Source organism: Ceratotherium simum, chromosome 14 (genome assembly GCF_057802395.1).
Source record: "Ceratotherium simum simum isolate JZ-2026a chromosome 14, ASM5780239v1, whole genome shotgun sequence".
NCBI lineage: Eukaryota > Metazoa > Chordata > Mammalia > Perissodactyla > Rhinocerotidae > Ceratotherium > Ceratotherium simum.
This window is the reverse complement of record NC_141913.1, coordinates 4,659,445-4,678,626: the sequence shown is the minus strand read 5'-3', so window position 1 is coordinate 4,678,626 and position 19,182 is coordinate 4,659,445. Positions and strand designations below refer to the sequence as shown.

At 46.0% G+C, this 19,182-nt stretch overlaps 1 protein-coding gene across 1 annotated transcript in view; it reads right to left on the bottom strand.

Annotated features, from left to right (window-relative positions):
- Positions 1-16,331, bottom strand: part of APCDD1 (APC down-regulated 1) — a 34,234-nt gene extending 17,903 nt beyond the window's left edge. The window contains exons 1-2 of the mRNA XM_004421076.3: positions 15,895-16,331; positions 2,462-2,645 (exon numbers count right to left, since the gene is read on the bottom strand). Of these exons, the coding sequence (XP_004421133.2) occupies positions 2,462-2,645; positions 15,895-15,952 (242 nt within the window). The 5' untranslated portion in view covers positions 15,953-16,331. The remainder of the gene's footprint in view (positions 1-2,461; positions 2,646-15,894) is intronic.
- Between the last annotated feature and the right edge of the window lie 2,851 nt (positions 16,332-19,182).

Genomic DNA, 19,182 nt, shown 5'->3' with positions numbered 1-19,182 from the left:
CTTAACCTATAGAGATTTCTTTCCTGGTAGGAAAAAGGAAGAAGAGTATAGTGCTGGCCTATAAAAGAAGTTCCCTTATGCTAGTTCAAAACCGGTTGATTTCCTGAACACTTCCGTTTTATGGACCTCTTCTAGAGCAGGCAGGTGCCCGATGCCCCTTGTCCTGAAATGGAATCTAGTCCTGGGAAGCGTCACCTATTGGCAATTGGAAATTCACCCTCCCGGCCAGAGGGAAATTAATATTCCCTCTAGCAGAAAAATAAAGAGGCAATTAGTGAACACACAGCTAACATAACAACAGAAGTAAGGGTTCCCTTGGTTTGTGCTGTTGACAGTGACAAAGTGTTCCTGCTGTGGCAGTAGACAATGGACTCCAGGCCAGAAATACGTGGACAGGTCCACAGGGCACAAACAGCTCGCAGGTGTCAGCTCAGGCCCAATCCTCACACCACTCTAACCGGAATCAATCCACACACATGCAGCACAACCCACACCAGGGAGACGGGGACGGGGGGATGGTTTCTTCAACGCACTGGCCAAAGAACTTAGGCGTCCATAACCTTTAGCTAGATCCTAGTCTCAGGTACATCATGACTTTCCCCTCATCAATTCTGGCCTTATTTCTGGCAGAAACCCCAAAGGCCAGTGGTTCTCAAAATTGCTAATATTTCCATTTTTTAGTTAACAAACTAGTGAAAGATAAATATTATTTAGAAGTGGGCACCTTTCGCTAGGTAAAGATTGTCAATTGATGTCAAATAACCCTGCATGGACGTAGAGCTCTCAGCAGAACTTCGAGCATCCATCATCTGTGAAAAAGGAGTGAGAAGAGACCCTAGATTTCCCCCCCAGGGAGAGAGAAGTTCAGGGTGAGCAGAGATTACTGTCTGTTGAGGTTTAGATAAGAAGACCACTTAATTTTAGTATGTTATCTAAGCACTGACGATCTGTTGATTTGGCCTCCGGAGCTCAGTATATCTCAAGGCCATTCACTTCTCCATCGGCCCCACCCCTGCCCTTACCTGAGCTTCTGTCATCTCTAGCTGGAACTGTTGCAACAGCTTAATTTGTTGTCCCTAAATCACTTTTTCTACCATCCATTTGCCACACAGCAGCCAAAGTGCCTTTTACAGACGTTGAATCATGTCTTAAGCATGGGCCCTGCTGAAATCTCTTCGATGACTTTCCCGTTCTCTTAGATTAAAAGCCAAACTCGGAGAGGAGACCTGGCCTACAGGTGCCTGGGTGCAGGCCCCGCCCCCTCGCAGCCTCACTGGGGCTGCTCTCCCTGGTTTACCACCCCTCGGCCACGAGAGCACTGGGTCAGTAGTTTCTCCAGCCCAGACTCTGCTAGTTCTTCCAGATGGACAGCTCTTCCCTAGGTCTTTGCACAGCCGGGGACCTCTCAGCTCCAATGTCCCCTTCTTTGGTAGCCTTTCCTGACCCCACCCCTGTCCTAAAATAGGGCCCTTGGTATTCTCCTTCAGCACCTGTTGTTTCTTCCCTCTTCATAGTACTTCTTTGTGGGTTTATTTGTAAAATTCCTGAAGACAGGGACCATGTCTATTCTGTTCACTGCTATATACACAAAATCTAGAATAGTGCTTGGCATACAGTAAATATTTGTGCATACAATAAATATTTGTTGAATAAAATGATAAATTATTTAAAAGTACATCACATTGAGATTGTGCAAACAATTATTATGCAGTTATTTTGAGAAACGCTATTTTTAGGGAAAAGAAAAATCTGGGTCTTCATCATCTTATAAAATTCCTTTTTTCTCTTCTTTATATTCATCTGATCCCTCCCCAAAGGACTGGAGGCTGCGGGAGAAGCTATCAGATCCCAGAGTTAGCCTTGTTAATTCTCAGAAACTTAATGGGTAGGGGAAAAATTGCAGGTCTGCCTCTAGGCTATTTTTAAAAGCTCTAATAGAAGATAAACCCGAGCTCAAACTGGGATAAATCTCAGCTCCGAAGCCTGGAAAAGAATCCAAGAACTACGCCCTGGCTAGTGGAGGTAGTCTGATTACCTTTTAACTTACTTTTAGAACCCTGAAGCCATATATTAAATTACCAGAATATGGCTAGAATATTCAGACCATCAGAAGCTTGCAAGTCATGTTTCAGGGTTGGTGAAACACAGTCTCCTAATTTCACTTGCTAATGATTTCTTTTCATACACAACTGGTCCCACAGAGTTCGGTAAACAAGGACCAATTCACTCACAGCGGGTGGTTAACAGTGGTACCATATCACCTCTGCTTTACCTAAGATTTCTAGGGTACTTAGCTCTGTTTCTCTACCAACCAGAGTTTCAAAGAGTTGCTTGGCTCTTAGTTAGAATTTAGCACTTAAAATCACTGTAGATTATCTAAAGTCTCTATGCGCCTGAGAAACCTCAAGAAGAGCCTTCCATAGAAGTGCTCTCCAGTCCCTCCCTGCCCTGACCGTCTTACCCAGTGGACACCCAGTGGCCCTCGATGGCAGGCGGCATCTGCACGGTGATCCTTGCGCCATTGTGGAGATGTTTGAGCATGTGATGGCACTGTGACTCCTTGAATGCCCTCCAGGCACTTTTCTCTAAGGACCTAGGATGGGATCTGCTGTCTGGATGAAGGAGGGCAGAACCCTCTCCCAGCCCTGTAACAGAAGAGTGGAAGTTAGTGGGAAGGAGAGCCAGCAGCAGACACACATCAGGCTGAAGAACCACCTCTGTGGCAGGGAAATCGCACTCCTGCTCCACCAGGTTTTATCGCTCTCTCTGCTCTCATAAGATGCACATCCCAAAGTAGGAAGTGCCCTGGACATCATTCCCCAGGGGAGAAAACCGAGGTCCACAGGGATAACGGACACGACTTGCATGAGGTCACTTGGCTAGTTCCTGGCAAAGCCTGAGCTCAAGGCCAAGCATTTATGAAACAGCAAATAAGGTCGTGTATCTAAACGAGCAGTTGTGCTGTGCAGACAAATGTAACAGGGGTTGCAGAACAGAAATGGACATGCTCTAGAGTCACCAAAGAGTCAGAGGTGGGACTGAAGGGAGAGGTAAGAAGGGTCATCAGGAGGAGCGGACAAGTACAGTTACACATTTGGGTGAGGAAGGGAAAGAGCGGGGAGATCAGCCTCAGTGTAAAGGGCCAAGATGGAAGGAGGAAGGCCCAGGGAACAGCTGGGAGTCTCCCAACTGTGGTCTGCTCTCTGGCCAGGCTCCCCTCTGCTCACACCAAGTCACACCTCTTCTGCTTCTCAGCCTCCAAATAGATACCCTCTGAGGGCTGCCCATGAGTGGGGTCCTCCCTACAAACAGGGGAGGCTCTGACATTTTCCCCAGTTATCTTCCAAGTCCAGCCCTTCGCCATCACAAAGTTGGTGACAAACTCAACATACATTATAGAGTTTAAAATTAAGAGTAATTACAAGAAGACTGCACATTTTTATTTTCTATAGGTGAAGGAATCCGAGGACCAAGTTTATCCTCAGTATAAATAGTTCAGGGTGGCCAAAATTTACGTTTGCAGAACAGCTACTGGCCTCGTGTTCAGAGTAAAGCAATGAAAACAAAAGGGGTTATAATCTGAAAGCCCACTGGTTCCTCTGAGGTTCACTCCTGAGTTGTTAACAAATCCATAGGTCTTTACTGTGGACCTTCTATACATACTCAGTACTGCGTTAGGAAAAAAGACACTAGTTAGACAAACATACAACAATAAAATGTGGATGTTAACTAAACCTGTCGTGGTAATCATTTCACAAAATATGTAAGTCAAGTCATCACACTGCACACCTTACACTTACACAGTGTTGTATGTCAATTATATCTCAACAAAACAAAAAATTTCTTTTGAAAAATAATAAAATTATTAACTATCTGGGAAAAATATATAAATATACACAAAAGAACTAAAATGCACCTGTTAGAATGCTACCTATGAGGAGGCAATTATATATTTTTTAATCAATACCTTATAACTTCATAGAGAAACCATGGTTTATTTGAGATCATTTGAAAATGATAAGTTAAACCCAGATATAGCGACTTACAGCAACATGAGGACAATCTACTGGAGAAACTCAGACCCGCAGGTTGATAACATTCAGATATCTGTAAAATATTCAGATTTTTGCCATGATTCAGAGGGCTGGACTAATCTTTTATTGAAAGTCTTTGGCATTGAGAGGGGGGGACATGCCTCCACATGAGCCAAGGACGCCTATGGGGATGATTCAACTAGATGAAAAATGGGACAAGAGACTCTAAAACAAGATGAAGGTGGCATGCCGGGCTCAAATTAAACTCATCTCCACCATCAACTGCGTTTAGCCAAGTCAGCTGATTCAGATCCAAGCTAGAATGAGGGAAACACTAAAACTCAGAAATCTATGTCTGCTGACGTCTATGTTGTTGCTCGTGGCCATGAAGCGAGGAGCTCCTTCCCTGTGGCCTCACGCTTCCATGGAGGGCAGCACTCCCACTAGAGTGGCACTCGGGTGTTCTCTCCCACCCCTCGCCCAACCCCCTTGGAGTGAAGGGCGTGCACGACAGAGAAGGAACCAAGCCTGCTTGACTCACCATTTTTCTCTTTCCCTTTGCAAAACCAGCCTGTTTTCAATATGTGCATTTTGACCAGCTCCCCCTACCCTGCCCCATGTAGTGAGGACCCTGCCCTTTCAGTTGTTTGCTGTGGCACTGCGCAGGGGGGAAGGTCTGACAAATCCAGGGATGGACTATCAGCAGTCCTACCATGGACATCCATCTACACAGTGTTTCCTGATTGAATCTTGATCACGATTCTCATGTTTTAATCCCCATTTGTCTGACACCTGTGCTGATATCTCAGTTCGCTTTGAACTAGAGGAGGGAAAAGAGTACTATTCACCATACCTCTGCCAACCCCAATAGTTGTAATCATCTGGATAATAGGAAGCATTTCCTCTATTCCCTGTTAGGCAGTCAGGGAATAAAACGGTACAACTTGCTGTCTGCTGAGTCAATTGTGTGATCAATTATAGTGTGGCCAACTTAAAACAGATTTTAATTCACGTCACGAGGCATTGTGTTGGGGAAGATTCTGCTTTAAATAAGACACTAATCACTCAGTAAGGATGCCGTCATCTCACTATCAACCAAGATATCTCCTAAAAACTGACTTGTAAACCCCTTTACACCATGCAAATGTTTTCCTGTAAAGAGAACAAAGCCGGGAGGGTAGTGGATGTGGGTGAAATCTTCTCTGGAGCTAGGCTGCTTGAGTTTGAAACTGGATCTGCCACTTAAAGGATTTCATCAAATCCAAGACTTCAATGATTGCTAAGATGCATCATTATTTTATTACCAGTGACAAAAACACTTGCATTTACACGATGACACAATGCTTTGGCAAGAGTCCTCGGAGACCCAGGAAGCATGCACAGCAGCCTCCACTGCTCTGACATTTCTCTTATCTCTTTAGAGATCTGGCAGTGTTTCCTGCCTTCAGTGGCACTGCTTCACACAAGACAGGTAATCCCGTCTCTTTGCTAGTATCTCAATCACAAAACACAAGCACACCCTCGTCTTTCTGCGGGTATCCTCTTTTCCCGGTAACTGACTGTTGCTGTGTGAGAAAATACACAACTGCAGTTACTCCTCCAGGGATAAGTATTTGCCTCACTACTGTCAAATCAGCACCCCACTGGTCTGTTACCAGACCTGTCTGATTTTCAGTGATTTCTCTTTTTAGTCAGAGTGTAATTTATAAGTGAGTTATGGAGGAAAAAACCAAGCACGTTTGGCTCAAATGTTTACTCTGTTTTCAAAACCAGCCTATTTGCAGTTGTGTCCAGGTTCACACAGGCAAAGACAGTGTCCCTCCTCATGACTGCTGCCTGCAGGCTAACAGGGACTACTAGAACCCCCATCGACCAGAAGATGCACATCCATTGCAAAGATCTCAAAATATGAGAAAAATGTGTATCTTAACAATTGATGAAACACACTAACAGCATTGTGACCTTAACCTCTCCAAACTTCAATCTACTCATCTGTAGAGAGGGGATAACATTACCCACCTCTTAGGGCTGGTCTCGGGATTAAACGAGACTGTTCTTTAACACAGTGCCTGGCACATGGTTCTCATTACATGTTAGCTGTTATTATTTTAAATAACGATTAGGCTCTTAGACTGCCCTCAAAAAGTCCTTCCTAACTAAAAGAACAGTTAAAATAATGGTAAAAGTCACAGAGCCAGGCTCACTCAGCTCTGAGAAGGAGAGTGCTCCGAATCAAGAGGTGGGCTAGCAGGCAAGGCTGACGGTGGCCCTGATGTAGAAGAGTGCGGGTGCCAAAGTGCAGGGCCCTGTGGTTGTGGACAAGTTCCATCCAGTTTAACAAATACCTATTCACTAATACTTTGTATATTTTAGGGGCTGGAAACATAAAGAAGAATAAAGATACGGTTTTCTGACCTTGAGGCTCTTAAGGTCTCACTGGCCTGGATGTCAGAGAACAAGGGTAGAGGTGATGAAGGAGGGCTCTGGGAAGGAAGCTGGCGAGTTCAAAGGCAGAGGGAGAGGGGGCGGTGACCAGGAGTTGCATGGGTCTTGCATAAGGATAGAGTCACACCAGGAGGGAGCCTACAGTTATGCTTTTCAACCAGAAGTGGAAGAAATAAAATCCAACAGCCACCAATATGCAAATCATTAGGAAGCAGGAAAAGACTAAACTACTCAGAGTTTCTAGAGTCAAATCTCCTTTTCACTATTGCTCTTATTGGACAAGGAGCCAAGCTCAGGAACCCAGCAAGGCTGGGGGTGCAGAAGAGTGTCAGAGTACGCAGCCAGATGAAGAACTCCACAGCTGGCAACGTTCCCTCAGGACATGGTGACTTAGGGTTCACACTCTAGAGTGATATTGTATTTTTAGGGTGGAAAAAAATGAGGTTGGGGGCCCGGCCTGGTGGCGCAGGCGGCTAAGTGTGCACGCTGCGCTGCGGCGGCCCGGGGTTCGCCGGTTCGGATCCCGGGTGTGCACCGACGCACCACCTGTTAAGCCATGCTGTGGCTGCGTCCCATATAAAGTAGAGGAAGATGGGCATGGATGTTAGCCCAGGGCCAGTCTTCCTCAGCAAAAAGGAGGAGGATTGGCAGTGGATGTTAGCTCAGGGCTGGTATTCCTCACAAAAAAAAAAAATTGAGGTTGGTATTTATTCTCTTTTTTATCTTTTCCCTTCTAAGTACCCACCACCTTGATTACTGTTAGGGAGCAAAATTATATGGATCAAGTGAAAGCAGGAGTTGCTAAGAATCAGCCTCTTAGGTCTGCAGTCAACTACTGACAGTGGTCTCCAATATTTACTTGGCTCATCTGGTGTGGAAATTGTGGCCAGCCTTCTTGTGAGTGCTACTTCTATTAAATGGCTGGGAATTAACAGGTCATTTGAAGCACCAAGTTCAGCTGCAGGATAGGCCAAGCGTAAAGCCAAGACTTCCTTCCCATGGTGTGCCCTCGGAGGAGACCAGCTTCAGACTCCTGGTCAACCCAGGGACCCTGTGTTCACTGCATTGCCCGGAGTATGTCAACTCCAAATTTGGGACTCAATCTAGCAACTCATTTACTCCAACAATCAGAAAGGCTCCGAAGAGCAGGCAATGTTTAGGCACAGAAGCTACAATCATTGTGCCCCAAGGGAGTCTCAGTTGGGTGAGAAACCCAGCCCCAAATGGGCTTGCGAAGGGACTCCTGAGGACAGAGGGAGAAGGGTCTGGATTCATGGAGGGGCAGCTATGCCCTGAAGACTGAAGGGAAGTGGTCCAGGTAGAGTACACAGCACATTCAAACATAAAGAGGCAGCCAGAGAGATTCGTGTAGGAGGATTCAGAGATGGCTCAGGGAGGGGAGATCACAGGGCGGCCCAGGACAGAGGAGCAGCAAAAGAGAGGCAGGGTCCTGATCAGAAGGCTGCATGTGTCACACTGAGTGTGGATCTGACTGGAAAGGTGGAGAGGAACCACCAAAAAAATTTAAGCAATGTGATGGCATAGTCAGAAGTCCATTTTGCAAAGATTACTTTTCCCTTTTTTGGAGGGATGGAAAGCAGATTGGAAGCAGGGAGATCAATTATGAAGCTTCTGCAATGGTTCAGTGTATCATTTTTGCCTGAATAAATGATAAGATGAGAAAGATTAGAAAAGGGAGCTGCTTTCAACAAATGTCAGTAGACCTTTCTTGTCGTCTTGGAGAGGTACTGACCATCTTTTGTATGTTGAGGGGGAGGTATTACCAATAAGTTATACTAAAAGAAAGGAAAGAAGGGAGAGATGAAGGTAGGAATCTATACTAATTTAGCACTACATCTGAAAAGAAACTTTTGCAAAATACTTATGTCCTACTTTCATATATCTTAAATTATATAAATCAATCATCCTGGTACTTAGCAATGCAGTACTCAAGGATGGCAACTATGATAATAGTTCCTGTCTGAGTACATCTATTATTTATAATAATAAATGTGCTTATTACATATAATAACTTCTAAAAACCTCCACTTAATTGGATTATTTGTGTAATTGGAAGTGTTGACTAATCACAATATTTGGCTGTTGAAAATTCTGCCATTATATGTTGAATGCAGTTGACACTATAGCTTTCTCTGATGATTCAGGTTCTTAAAGTGGCTCAAGGTCATTGTTAGGTCATCGGTCCTGTAGGGTGGTACTTTGGCTATGGAGGTACTGGAGTGAACAGGTAACAACCCTGTTCAGGCCATGAAAGGGTTTTTCCCCTTATTTTTCTTATAAGACAAGAGTAAGAAACTACATGTATGTGAGCGCACACAACTGACAACAACATTTTGGTTAATTGAGGATTCTAGATGTTTTAGTTAATTGAGAAGACTGGTTAATTGGGTTCCAGTCATTAAGATTTTGCTGTAAATGAATCTAAAGAAAAGAGTATCTGAAAGGATTAAACAACAACAGTACAGGAAGAAAGTGGCTATGAGTTTTCATAATTCAAAGTGGCTTTGGGTAAGTCACCTAATACGTGCCTTTTTATCCCTGTATAAAGTAAAAATTATAGTAATGGTGATAATAACTAAAGTTTGTATAATTGACACCTGACAACTGACTTTGTGCATATATTATCTCCTTTATCAAATGCTAGTTACTGTACAGGTAGAGAAAGCTTAAGTGTAGAATCCCTCTTTAATGTGAAGTGCTCTGTAAACAGCCAGCCTACCATACAACCTGGCCAACAACTAACAGCACTGTCCCCATCCAGCAGAACTCTGAATATGGAGGTTATCAAAATGACTTCGCTATAAAATGGTCTCCAACATCGGGTCCCATGGCCTGGGCCCAGATAAAATTATTATGACAAAGGCATCATTTCTTTCAAGTGAGCGTGGAAGAAAAAGGTAGACTCTGGAAGGAAATTTTTCACTTGTTGAAAACAAATGAATTCCTGAGGGCTTTAGGGTACCATTTTATAGATTAGAACTTCCAGAGAACTAAATGAGGTCCTGGAGCTCTGGAGGGCTATTCACGTGTGTGTGTGTGTGTGTGTGTGTGAGAGTGATTTACTCCCATGGGATAAATCACCCACAACAGTCATCCTAAATGATTGTAGAATGACCTATACTATCATAACTGCAATAGTCTACTCTTCAGAGAGTGAAAACGCCCAATGATATCAAATAAAAGAACATATTTCCCCAAATGAAAGGAAGCATAGGGTTGAACATTTACACACAGATTTACACCCTAAATACAAGGCCCATGTGACCAGGTACTGCTCACAAGACTGAATTCACCAGATCATGCACACAGAAAGCAGTCCTTAGCATAGTGTTCAAGGGGACAAATAAAGGACTTCTGCTACAATCATCCACAGCAGAGCTTACTCCAGACCCCGGGGCCCTCAGAAAGCCAGCCAGTCCATCGACAGGGACCAACAGAACCTTTGAAGGGAGTGGGAGAGGGAGAGGGAGGGGTACGGTGACTGCTGCCTTTGAAAGTCAATATTCATTCGTTCAACAAATAGTTGAGTGCCTACTCCGTGTGAGGTCACCTCTTAGGCATGGACCATGTTGACATAAGAAAAGAAAAGTGAAATAGAAGGATGGCACACTCCATGTCCAAATCCCCAATCTTTCAATAACACTTAAAAATGTGAATTATCTAGATATATTCTGCAGTTTCCACCTGCCATCTAGATTGAGAACCAAAAGTTCCAAATCATTTTACAATTCATAAAATGTAAAATTAGTGGGGAAGGAAACAATTTTCAAGCACACTTGGGACTGAACTAATCTTTGATCAGGTTAGTCTCTATATATGTACTTTAATGCAAAAAAAAAAACAATAAAAAAAGGCTAAAGAAGTATAATGTCAAAATATTAACACAAGTTGTCTCTGAGTAGAGGGTTTTGAATGATTCTTTTCTTGTTCATTTTCCATGTTTCTGTACTTTGTATAACGTGACATGTATTACTTTGATAATCAGAGTGAGGAAGTATTCTCAAGTTAGAACTGGTGTGATGCCTAAAAACTCCAAGCAGATAAAATATGACTGATTAGATTAAATGCAGGTATTACTTGGTCATGAAATTGCCATGCTCAATTAAATAAGCAGTTATTACTGTAAATGTGAGCTTTGAAGTGGATACTGCTAGATAAACTCTAGTACAGCTTTCCATTTTTTGGAATAAAAGCATGTATATATCACAGACATACTGAATTTTACTGCCATACAGGTACCTTTGCTTACCAAGCTCTTGTTTTTATTTCCAATGTTTTTTGAGATAAAAGCAAAGAGAGTTGCTTTTGCTAATCTTTAAACCTTCATGTCTAAAAGTATTTTCCCTTCATGAGAAATATAATAAAGTCAAGATTTCAAATTCCTGCCTCCATTTAACTTTAGTTGAACATGAGGTAATTTTCTGTCCTTTTCTTCTAAAGCCATGGTCCCCAGGCTTAAATTAAGTTGAACCACAGATTGCTAAATTTGCATGTTGGGTCTGTAGCTGACTGTTGTTGCCACACCCATGCTCTTCAGCACAGTTGTGTGTGTGGTGTGTTTGTGTGTCTGTGTGCAGGACTGTGTGCATGGAGTGTGTGTTTCTGTATGTGTGTGGTGTATGTGGTGTGTGTGCAGTGTGTGTGTTTGGGAATGTGTGTGTGGTGTACGTGGTGTGTGTGTCCATGCATCTGTGGTTTATGTGGTGTGTGTGCACAGTGTGTGTGTGTTTGGGCATGTGTGTATAGTGTATGTGGTGTGTGTGTGTGCATGTGGTATGTGTGTGCATGGCAGGTGTATTTGGGCATGTGTCTGTAGTGTATGTGGTTTGTGTGCGTGTGTGTGGTGTGTGTGTGCATGGTGTATGTATGCATGGTGTGTGTGCATGGTGTGTGTGTTTGGGCATGTGTCTGTAGTATATGTGGTTTGTGTGTGGTGTGTGTGTGCATGGTATATGTGGGCATGTGGTGTATGTGCATGGTGTGTGTGCACGGTGTGTGTGTTTGGGCATGTGTCTGTAGTGTATGTGGTGTGTGTGTGCACAGTGTGTATGCGTGTGGTGTGTGTGCACAGTGTGTGTGTGTGCATGTGGTATGTGTGCACGGTGTGTGTGTGCATGTGGTGTGTGCATTTTGGCATGTGTGTATAGTGTATGTAGTGTGTGTGTGGTGTGTGTGCACGGTGTATGTGTGTGTGTGTGGTGTGCTGGGATTCCCAGCAGGGAGAATACCGCAGTCGACCACAGCGTGCCATCCTCCCAGCTCTGGGGCTCCACAATAAGCGTTTCTTCCTCACCTCTAGATATTCTTCAGGAAAGGGGGACTGCTCCTGCTCACAACCCGTCCCTAGCAAGCAGTGGCACGTGGCATGCGGCAGGCCTTCATAAACGAACTTGTTGAATGAATGGTGAGCTGAAGGAATAAAACTGGAAAACCTTTATTGAATGGAATACCCTTAATAATCTGGGGGTGACACCATATCCTTTCTCTAACCTAGATACCTATCATGTGACTTTCCAGCATAATTTTATTCCCAAATTGGAGAGAACAAAACAACCTGTACACATAGAATCCTGACACAGTGAGAAGTCATGCATGAACGATGCTGGCAGGTTTTTAATGGAAGTTTTCTCTGTAATCACTTTGACTCTGTATGCCGAGTGGGTTGAAGACACGTCCTGCTGTGTAAGCTTTCAGCAGATGAATACAATCACCAACATGTCCTTTTATATTCTAGTCTTAAAGGTTTTATGCTTCACTTTGATTATATCAAGTTGTCATCAGTTTGTCCCTAAACAGCATGTAATTACACAGTTATATCATCCACTTATGGGTAGTTCTTTTCTCACTTAGGGAGAGAAAAGGATGAACATGGCTGTTATAGATCTGCTTAGCCACGTGTTTGAAGCAAGTCAATTTATTTCACAAGAGAGTATTTAACATCTGTCTAAGACCATTGCTCCCTGTTATGTACAGACGAGTCATATTTCTTTTCAAGATTTCATTTTATAACAAAGGGGGAAAAGGTGCAGGAAAAACAATGTTTTCTTGGTTACAAAACTGTCTTTAGTAAAATGGTATTTCAAAGATTCCTATTTTACCTTATTTAAACCCTTCCTCACATTTGGTTGGTTAAGCCATCATTCGGTGATCTACACAGTTTTTTAAAGTTTGGATAGAATATGCTTGAATGAAAGGGAATAGCTCCAAAGTGTCTTCCCCTTTCAGAAAAGTCAATGAATTCTACAAGAGTACACAGTATTGGGGAACAGAACATCTTTCCCAACGTCAGCTCCAGAACTGAAAATCAAACATTTCCATTATCAGAGGGAATTAGCTGTGCATTAAAGCACCACTTATTCTGGAATACCTCATGCTAATCAGGGTTTCTGGAGCTGAATGATTTGTGTGGTTTTTCTTCTAAGTAAAGAAAACAGTGATAATGGACATCTTCCAGCTGCATATCCTCATGACATTCAATAGGTTTTATTTGGATTAAGAAATGCAATTGTTTTCAGAAGTTGAAGGAGAAGAAAGGAAAACTGACACGTATACTTTTTTACCATCAAATTTTGAACTTGAGTCTTGCAATACATTTAAAGTTTTAAAAAACAGCAAAATTAAACAACAGGCTCAAGTCCTGCCAGAGCCTAATTTACTCACCAACAGGGCCCAGAGGTGATTTATGACTTCAATGAGTTGAAACAGAAATCGCCAAAAAACTGAACAAAGACTGATGCCAGACATATTAGTCTCAGTTGCCCCCTCACAGAATCTTCATGAAGGCCCGTGCACTTCTTAATCTTATAAATGGGACTTCTTAGTGTAACAATCTATAAATGATGTCTGTAACTAAATTTATTGAAGTTTGTCACAAGTACATTCATAATCACAGGAAATATGTTTTTACCTGCTAATTGCTACCCTAGATAGACAAATGGTGTCCTACGGTCATCAAATTAAAATGCCTATTTATCAGGAAAAAATCATTAAGCTGTTCTGAGAAGATTTCAGGTAATTTCCTTCAGACTTAGAACTTCTATTAAAACACATGATCAAGCTCCACCTGTTACTTCAGAATTTTAAATGCTTGCAAAACTCCGCTCTATCGAGCAGGACACACTCAGCAAGCCCTTCTCCTGGGTTAGGTTGGTTAGTACCCATTTTCTGTTAAAAACAACTTCAATCAAGTAAAAGTCAGGCAGAAAGAGGAGAAAGGGCGAATACCTGTTTCTCTCCTGGTGTTCTACATGATCCTAACCAATTACGACAGCCGCTCTTAGATCCTGAGATTTCTACATTCAACCACTCTGCCCTCTGTTTATCTTCTTCGCTGGAGTCCAACACTCCCTGTTGGATCTGAGTAGATCTTTAGGGGGCTTCAGTGTTAATAACTTTGCCATTGCAGACTCACTTTGAAATTGGATAACTTTTTGTAGGGTTATCCATGTCATCCAATTAATCTTGGCAAACCTCCTTTTGTGTCTTTTATCCTCTTTGCCATACACACATGCACATAGTGCACACACCCACCGTCTTCCCATTTACAACGCAGACTGCCCCCTCCTTACTCCCTCCCTCCAGACTGTTCCCCTCCTGGCACCACTAGATCTGGGTAAATCCCAGATCCCAAGGAGTTCAGCCCAACACAAACTCGAATTTGGAGATCTGGGGCTATCCTTGAACCTCACAAGGTTACCTGCCAGCTATTACTATCCCAGCTTGGACTGGTGGGTAGGAAGTATACTTACCACCCCACCTCTCAAAGGAGGGAGAAGAATCTCAGTGTGAGCTGGCCTGGGCTGCATCTCTGAGGGTCCCTTCTGTAGTCAAGAAGCAATGGTTTTATGCAAAAAATTCCGTTTTTGCAACATTTTCCTTTTTAAAGTCTCTTGACCATACTATCTTCGTTCTTCCCAGATATTACAACAGATTTTTTTAAGGGGACAATTTTCTCTGTTTCATCTCTCGCGCCCTCTTTTTTCTGGTGTGTGTGGCAGCTGCTGTTTGATCTGTTCATTGGCTCTGATTTGTTTCATGTTTCAGCCAAAGATTAAAACTGCTCTGTAATTCTAAGCAGATGGGCCTAGGAGTGCAACCCTATAATTATACCTTCTCTCTTTGGCCTTCCAACTGCGAGCCTTCCATCCTGACTTTTAAAGTGTGGATCACTGGGGCTCAGAGCACACCTTTGCAATCAAGCCCAGCTGGGACAGGGTCGTACAGCCGGAGTTGTGGAGCTGCCCAGCTGCCTGCCCGGAAGAAAGACCACAAGAAAACAGCTGCCTATAGCTTGCGGGTTAGCTTTCCCCGATCTTTTGGGAGGTGACAGCCTGATCTTCATGGCTGGCTACAATGCATTCTGAAGCTCATTCCAGCTGCATGTCCTGCTCAGAAACTTAGAGCCTCCTCCTTGAGGGTGCTGATCTGATCTGCAGAGGTTTTGGGTGGCCGTGCAAGGTGTTGAGGAAGGAGAGCTGTGCTCCTGGTGGAGACGCTCCACTGAAATGTCAGGTGCCCATCAGGGAAAGCTCGCTCAGGACATCTGATTCAGCACAATGAGTTCTGCCACTGCCTGTCCTGATGATCAACAACAACCCACCACAGAATCTCCCTTGGCGACCCCGCACAATTCTTATTTTTCTCAGTGCAATTCCTGGAACTCCTTTAAAGCACTGATGTTCTCTGGCTATGGGTTTACTAGAGCTCCTGAGAAAACGTGGCACATGAATCACAGAAACAAGACGTTCACGCTAGAGCATGAGGGAAATAAGGCGTCAAGACCCGAGAGCTTGGGAGACGAGTTTTAATGACCACACCTCGGCTATTAGAAGTCCCCTGCTCCTTGAAAGTGCGTCCAGTGTACTTAGGAGAAACCCCATCACCACCCTTTCAACAAACACTAGTCCTCGGAAGGGCACACAGAAACACCCGCGAGCTGTTTTTCCCCTTAAATGATCACAGTTTCTCTTTACAGTCCCATAAAAGCTTGGACCCCATCAGGAGCCCCTCCAGCACTCTGACACTTTGGAAACAGGATCGCAAAGCCTGCGATTTCATGACAGGCTACAGTTTGCAAATCGAACAGAGTGGATCAAAGTTTTCCCTAGGACGATGCAATCGACTGAAGACATTAAAGGTGTCTGTGTATGAGCGCTCTGCACCCCTCCAGAAAGACAACTCCAGCCGCCAGACAGCTGTGGGCGCCGCTGGGGGAAGGGGCGCCTAGAAAGCGCCGAGCAGGAGGAGGCAGGAGGAAGCAGGGCTCTGCTCGGGCGTGCGCTGGGACCGGGAGCCTGCTGCGATGGGGACCTGGTTCCGCGGGGGTTTCTGCGGCTCCCAGGGCTCCCACCCTCCGGCCCCGGCGGCGGCCGTCACCCGCTCTCCCGGAACTCACCGTGAAGCAGGAGGGCCGGGAACAGGTATGTGAGCAGGAAGCGGCACAGGCAGGACATCTCCACTCCTCCGGGATCACCCGCGCGCACAGAACCGCCCGAGCCGCTCGCCGTCCTGGGGCCCTGCTCCCGGGGGACCGCCGTCAGCCCGGGAGGACGCGACGAGGCGAGCGCTCGGGCGCGGGCACAGCGGGGCGGCCCCGCTCCTCGGCCACAGCCCGCGTGCGGCCGGGCCAGGCCCGCGCTTCAGGCGGCCGCCGAGCGCCCCATGCCCGGGGGGCGCGGCGCGGGGGCTGCGGGGCGCGCGCTCCCTCGGCGCCGTCGGGCCCCGCGCGCCCGGCCCGGCCCGGCCCTCCCCGCGCGCCCGGCCCTCGGCGCCCGGCCGTCCGCGTCCCGCCCCGGCCGCCGCCGCCGCCGCCGCCGCGCACGCCGCTCCCACTGCCGTGGCCGCCACCACCGCCGCAGCTGCAGCGTCTCTTCATAGTTCCAGGGCGCCGCGGCGGGCGGCCGGGCCGCGGGCCGGGGCGGGGCCGAGGGCGGGGCGCGGGAGGGCCCGGCGTCGCCGCCTCCCGGGCCGCCGCCGGGGTGGGGCGCCGGGACTTGAAAGGGCGTGTGGGCGCCGCCTCTGCCTCCTCTCTGCTCTCTCCTCCCCTCCCCTCTCGCCTCTTCTCCCCCTGTCGCCTCCCACTCCTTTCCGTCCACTGCTCCGCTCCCTCCGCCCCTGCCCCTCCTCATCCCTAACCTCCCCTCCTCGCCCCGGGTCCGCGCGCCCCTTTCTCTCCCCCGCCTGGGCTGCCCTCTCCAAGAGGGCGGCCTCCTGCGAGGGGCTTACAGCCCTTGGCACCGCGCCACGCCGGCAAGGAAAGAAAATGTGCCTTTCGCCCGCCCTGCCTGCACCCCGGGCGGCTCTGGACCCTTCCTCTTCCCTCGACAGGGGTGGATCCACCCCTTGTGAAAGGTGTTCTAAAAAGACGAGCGAGGGGCGCTGCGAGCCTGGGGGTCTCAAGTGGGATCTGAGAAACACCGACTTGCAAAGATTGTGGTGGCGTGGGGGGGGGGGGGGCGGGTGCGCGCGTTCGACAGGCGCATCGGAGACAGAAAGGAGAGAAGAGAGAAGAGATGAGAGACAAGGGAAGAGTTGAGTTCTGGAAAATCGCTCAGGGTGGGGATGCAGCAGTGCCGGGCTCCCTCAGGAGACATGCAGGACGTGTCTTAACCGAAAATCCCTACCACAGGTGAGGGCCGGGCTCTCTGGTGGGCCCAGCAGCCCTGTCACAGGCCTCAACCTGTGAAAGGAAGGTGTAGGCAGCCGGAGCCCTTTCTCTTTCTCCTCCCTGCTCCAGGAGGCAAATGACTTGTTGAAACACGGGAGAAATCTCAGAGAAACACTCTGGGTCAGTCCCCAAGAAAGTGCGCTGAGGCCCCTTCTCTGATTCCTCCTCTCTCCCAGCCCACATCTTGATAGTGTTAATGTTCCGCGGGTCTTTTGGGGAGTATGTTGAATTTTACATTGGCCTTTAAGATCCAACGGCAGGAACAGCTCCGCTCTCTTAATCCCCAGGGCGCTGGTACAGGCTGCCCTCCGTGTATGGCTGCTCCCCTGCTGGGCTGGTGTGCCCAGGGCTCTCCGGTCTCTCTAGAAGTTTCTCCTCTGCAAAGCTCCTCCATGGGCCTTTCACGGGCTCCCAGGAGGAGGTTAAAACGGTGTCCTAGGCTCAGTGTCACTTCCTCCTCACACGGGGATAAGGAGCAACCACGGGACCAGATTGAATCCAGAGAACATTTCTTGACTCTGTGGGTGTTTTTCATAAATAAAACAGTTAAAAAAGAATGCCTGACTTCCCTAGAGAGTTTTCTGCCCCTCTGAACAATGTAGTAATTCAACTCCTTATGCTTTAGACTTTCAAAACTAGTCGGACCTTTGCAGTGATGTAAAACTTAGTAAAATAGATGAGAATACATTTGACAGTTTCCACTTTTCCATTTTTTTCCTCTGAGAAAGCCATGGGTCTTTTGATGTGATGGTGCTGATACTGTTTGATGTGCTTTAAATTTTATCACCATCATTATCATCTTTCCATCTTTAATATGAGGGATCATAACATGTACCACCTGCCTAGCTAACAAGGATGTTATGAGGATTACCTGCCAATGTTTGCAAATCTCAAAGATGAAAGACTCCCCGTGTGTGAAAGAAGGGCAGATTGCTGTCACAATGCCTGTGAGCAGGAGATTTATTCTGAGTTGGGCTAGCTCTGCAGCATCTTTCTGGGCTGACTTTGTTCTCACTGGATCGCTTGTCCCTGTTACTAGGTTTGGGTGGCAGATTATGACTTTCGGGATTTGGATGTTGCCCAAGGGTCAGTGGGGTTTAAAGTAGGAACTTGATTTCCTCATGAACATTGGGCCGTTGGAAATGATGTAAACAGCATACTTGGCTGCTTAAGCAGGACATGAGCCTTGTCACCAAGAACACACACTAGGGGTGTTTAGCTTTTCTATGCCTTTTAGTCATTGGATGCCTTTTTAGTCTATCGGGGAATATTTGAAACAAGCAGACAACATAACAGAGTGTTAGGGGTGGTGTGTTTAGTATAAGCAACTGGACTGATATTAATTGAAAAATGTTAAGATCATTCATCACAAGTTAGCAGAACAATTAGGTAATACATTTATTTAAATAATTATTTGATTCGGTTATTTTTTTTTTTTAAAAAAGAAGAAACCAACAAACCAGCTATAACTTGGTTTCATCTTGACAGTAAAGTTGATTCGATTTTTGTTTTTCCAACTGGTTTTACTGGTGTGATATAAACATAGCCAGAATGATGTCATCAGTTTGAAATTTGTTTTGCCAGTTTATTTTCCACATGTAGTGTCATAGATTTAAATCCTCGACCCTCTACATGACATCCGGCCAGGGTCGCTACTCCCGGCAATTCCCTCATGGCCTTCTGCCTGTCGGGAAGGACTAGGCTTGTCCTAGCCACAGGGTTCACTTTCTGCATGAAGTTTTACTTTTGCTGTTAGTGTGCTCACTTCTGGAAGAGAATAAAGAAAAAAAAAAAAACGGTATGAATTTGTCTTAGAGTGATCGTATGTGGATATATGCTTAGAGTGATGGAATTGGGAGGAGGGCAATTCCAGGGAGGCAATAAGGTGGTTGTGCACTCCAACTCAGAATCTGCCCCCTGAGACGGACACGAGGAGTTTCCCCAGACTGCTTAAGGACCAAGCATTGAGCAGGAGCTGTGTAGCCAGGTCCTGGTGACAATGGGAGAGTCCCTGGC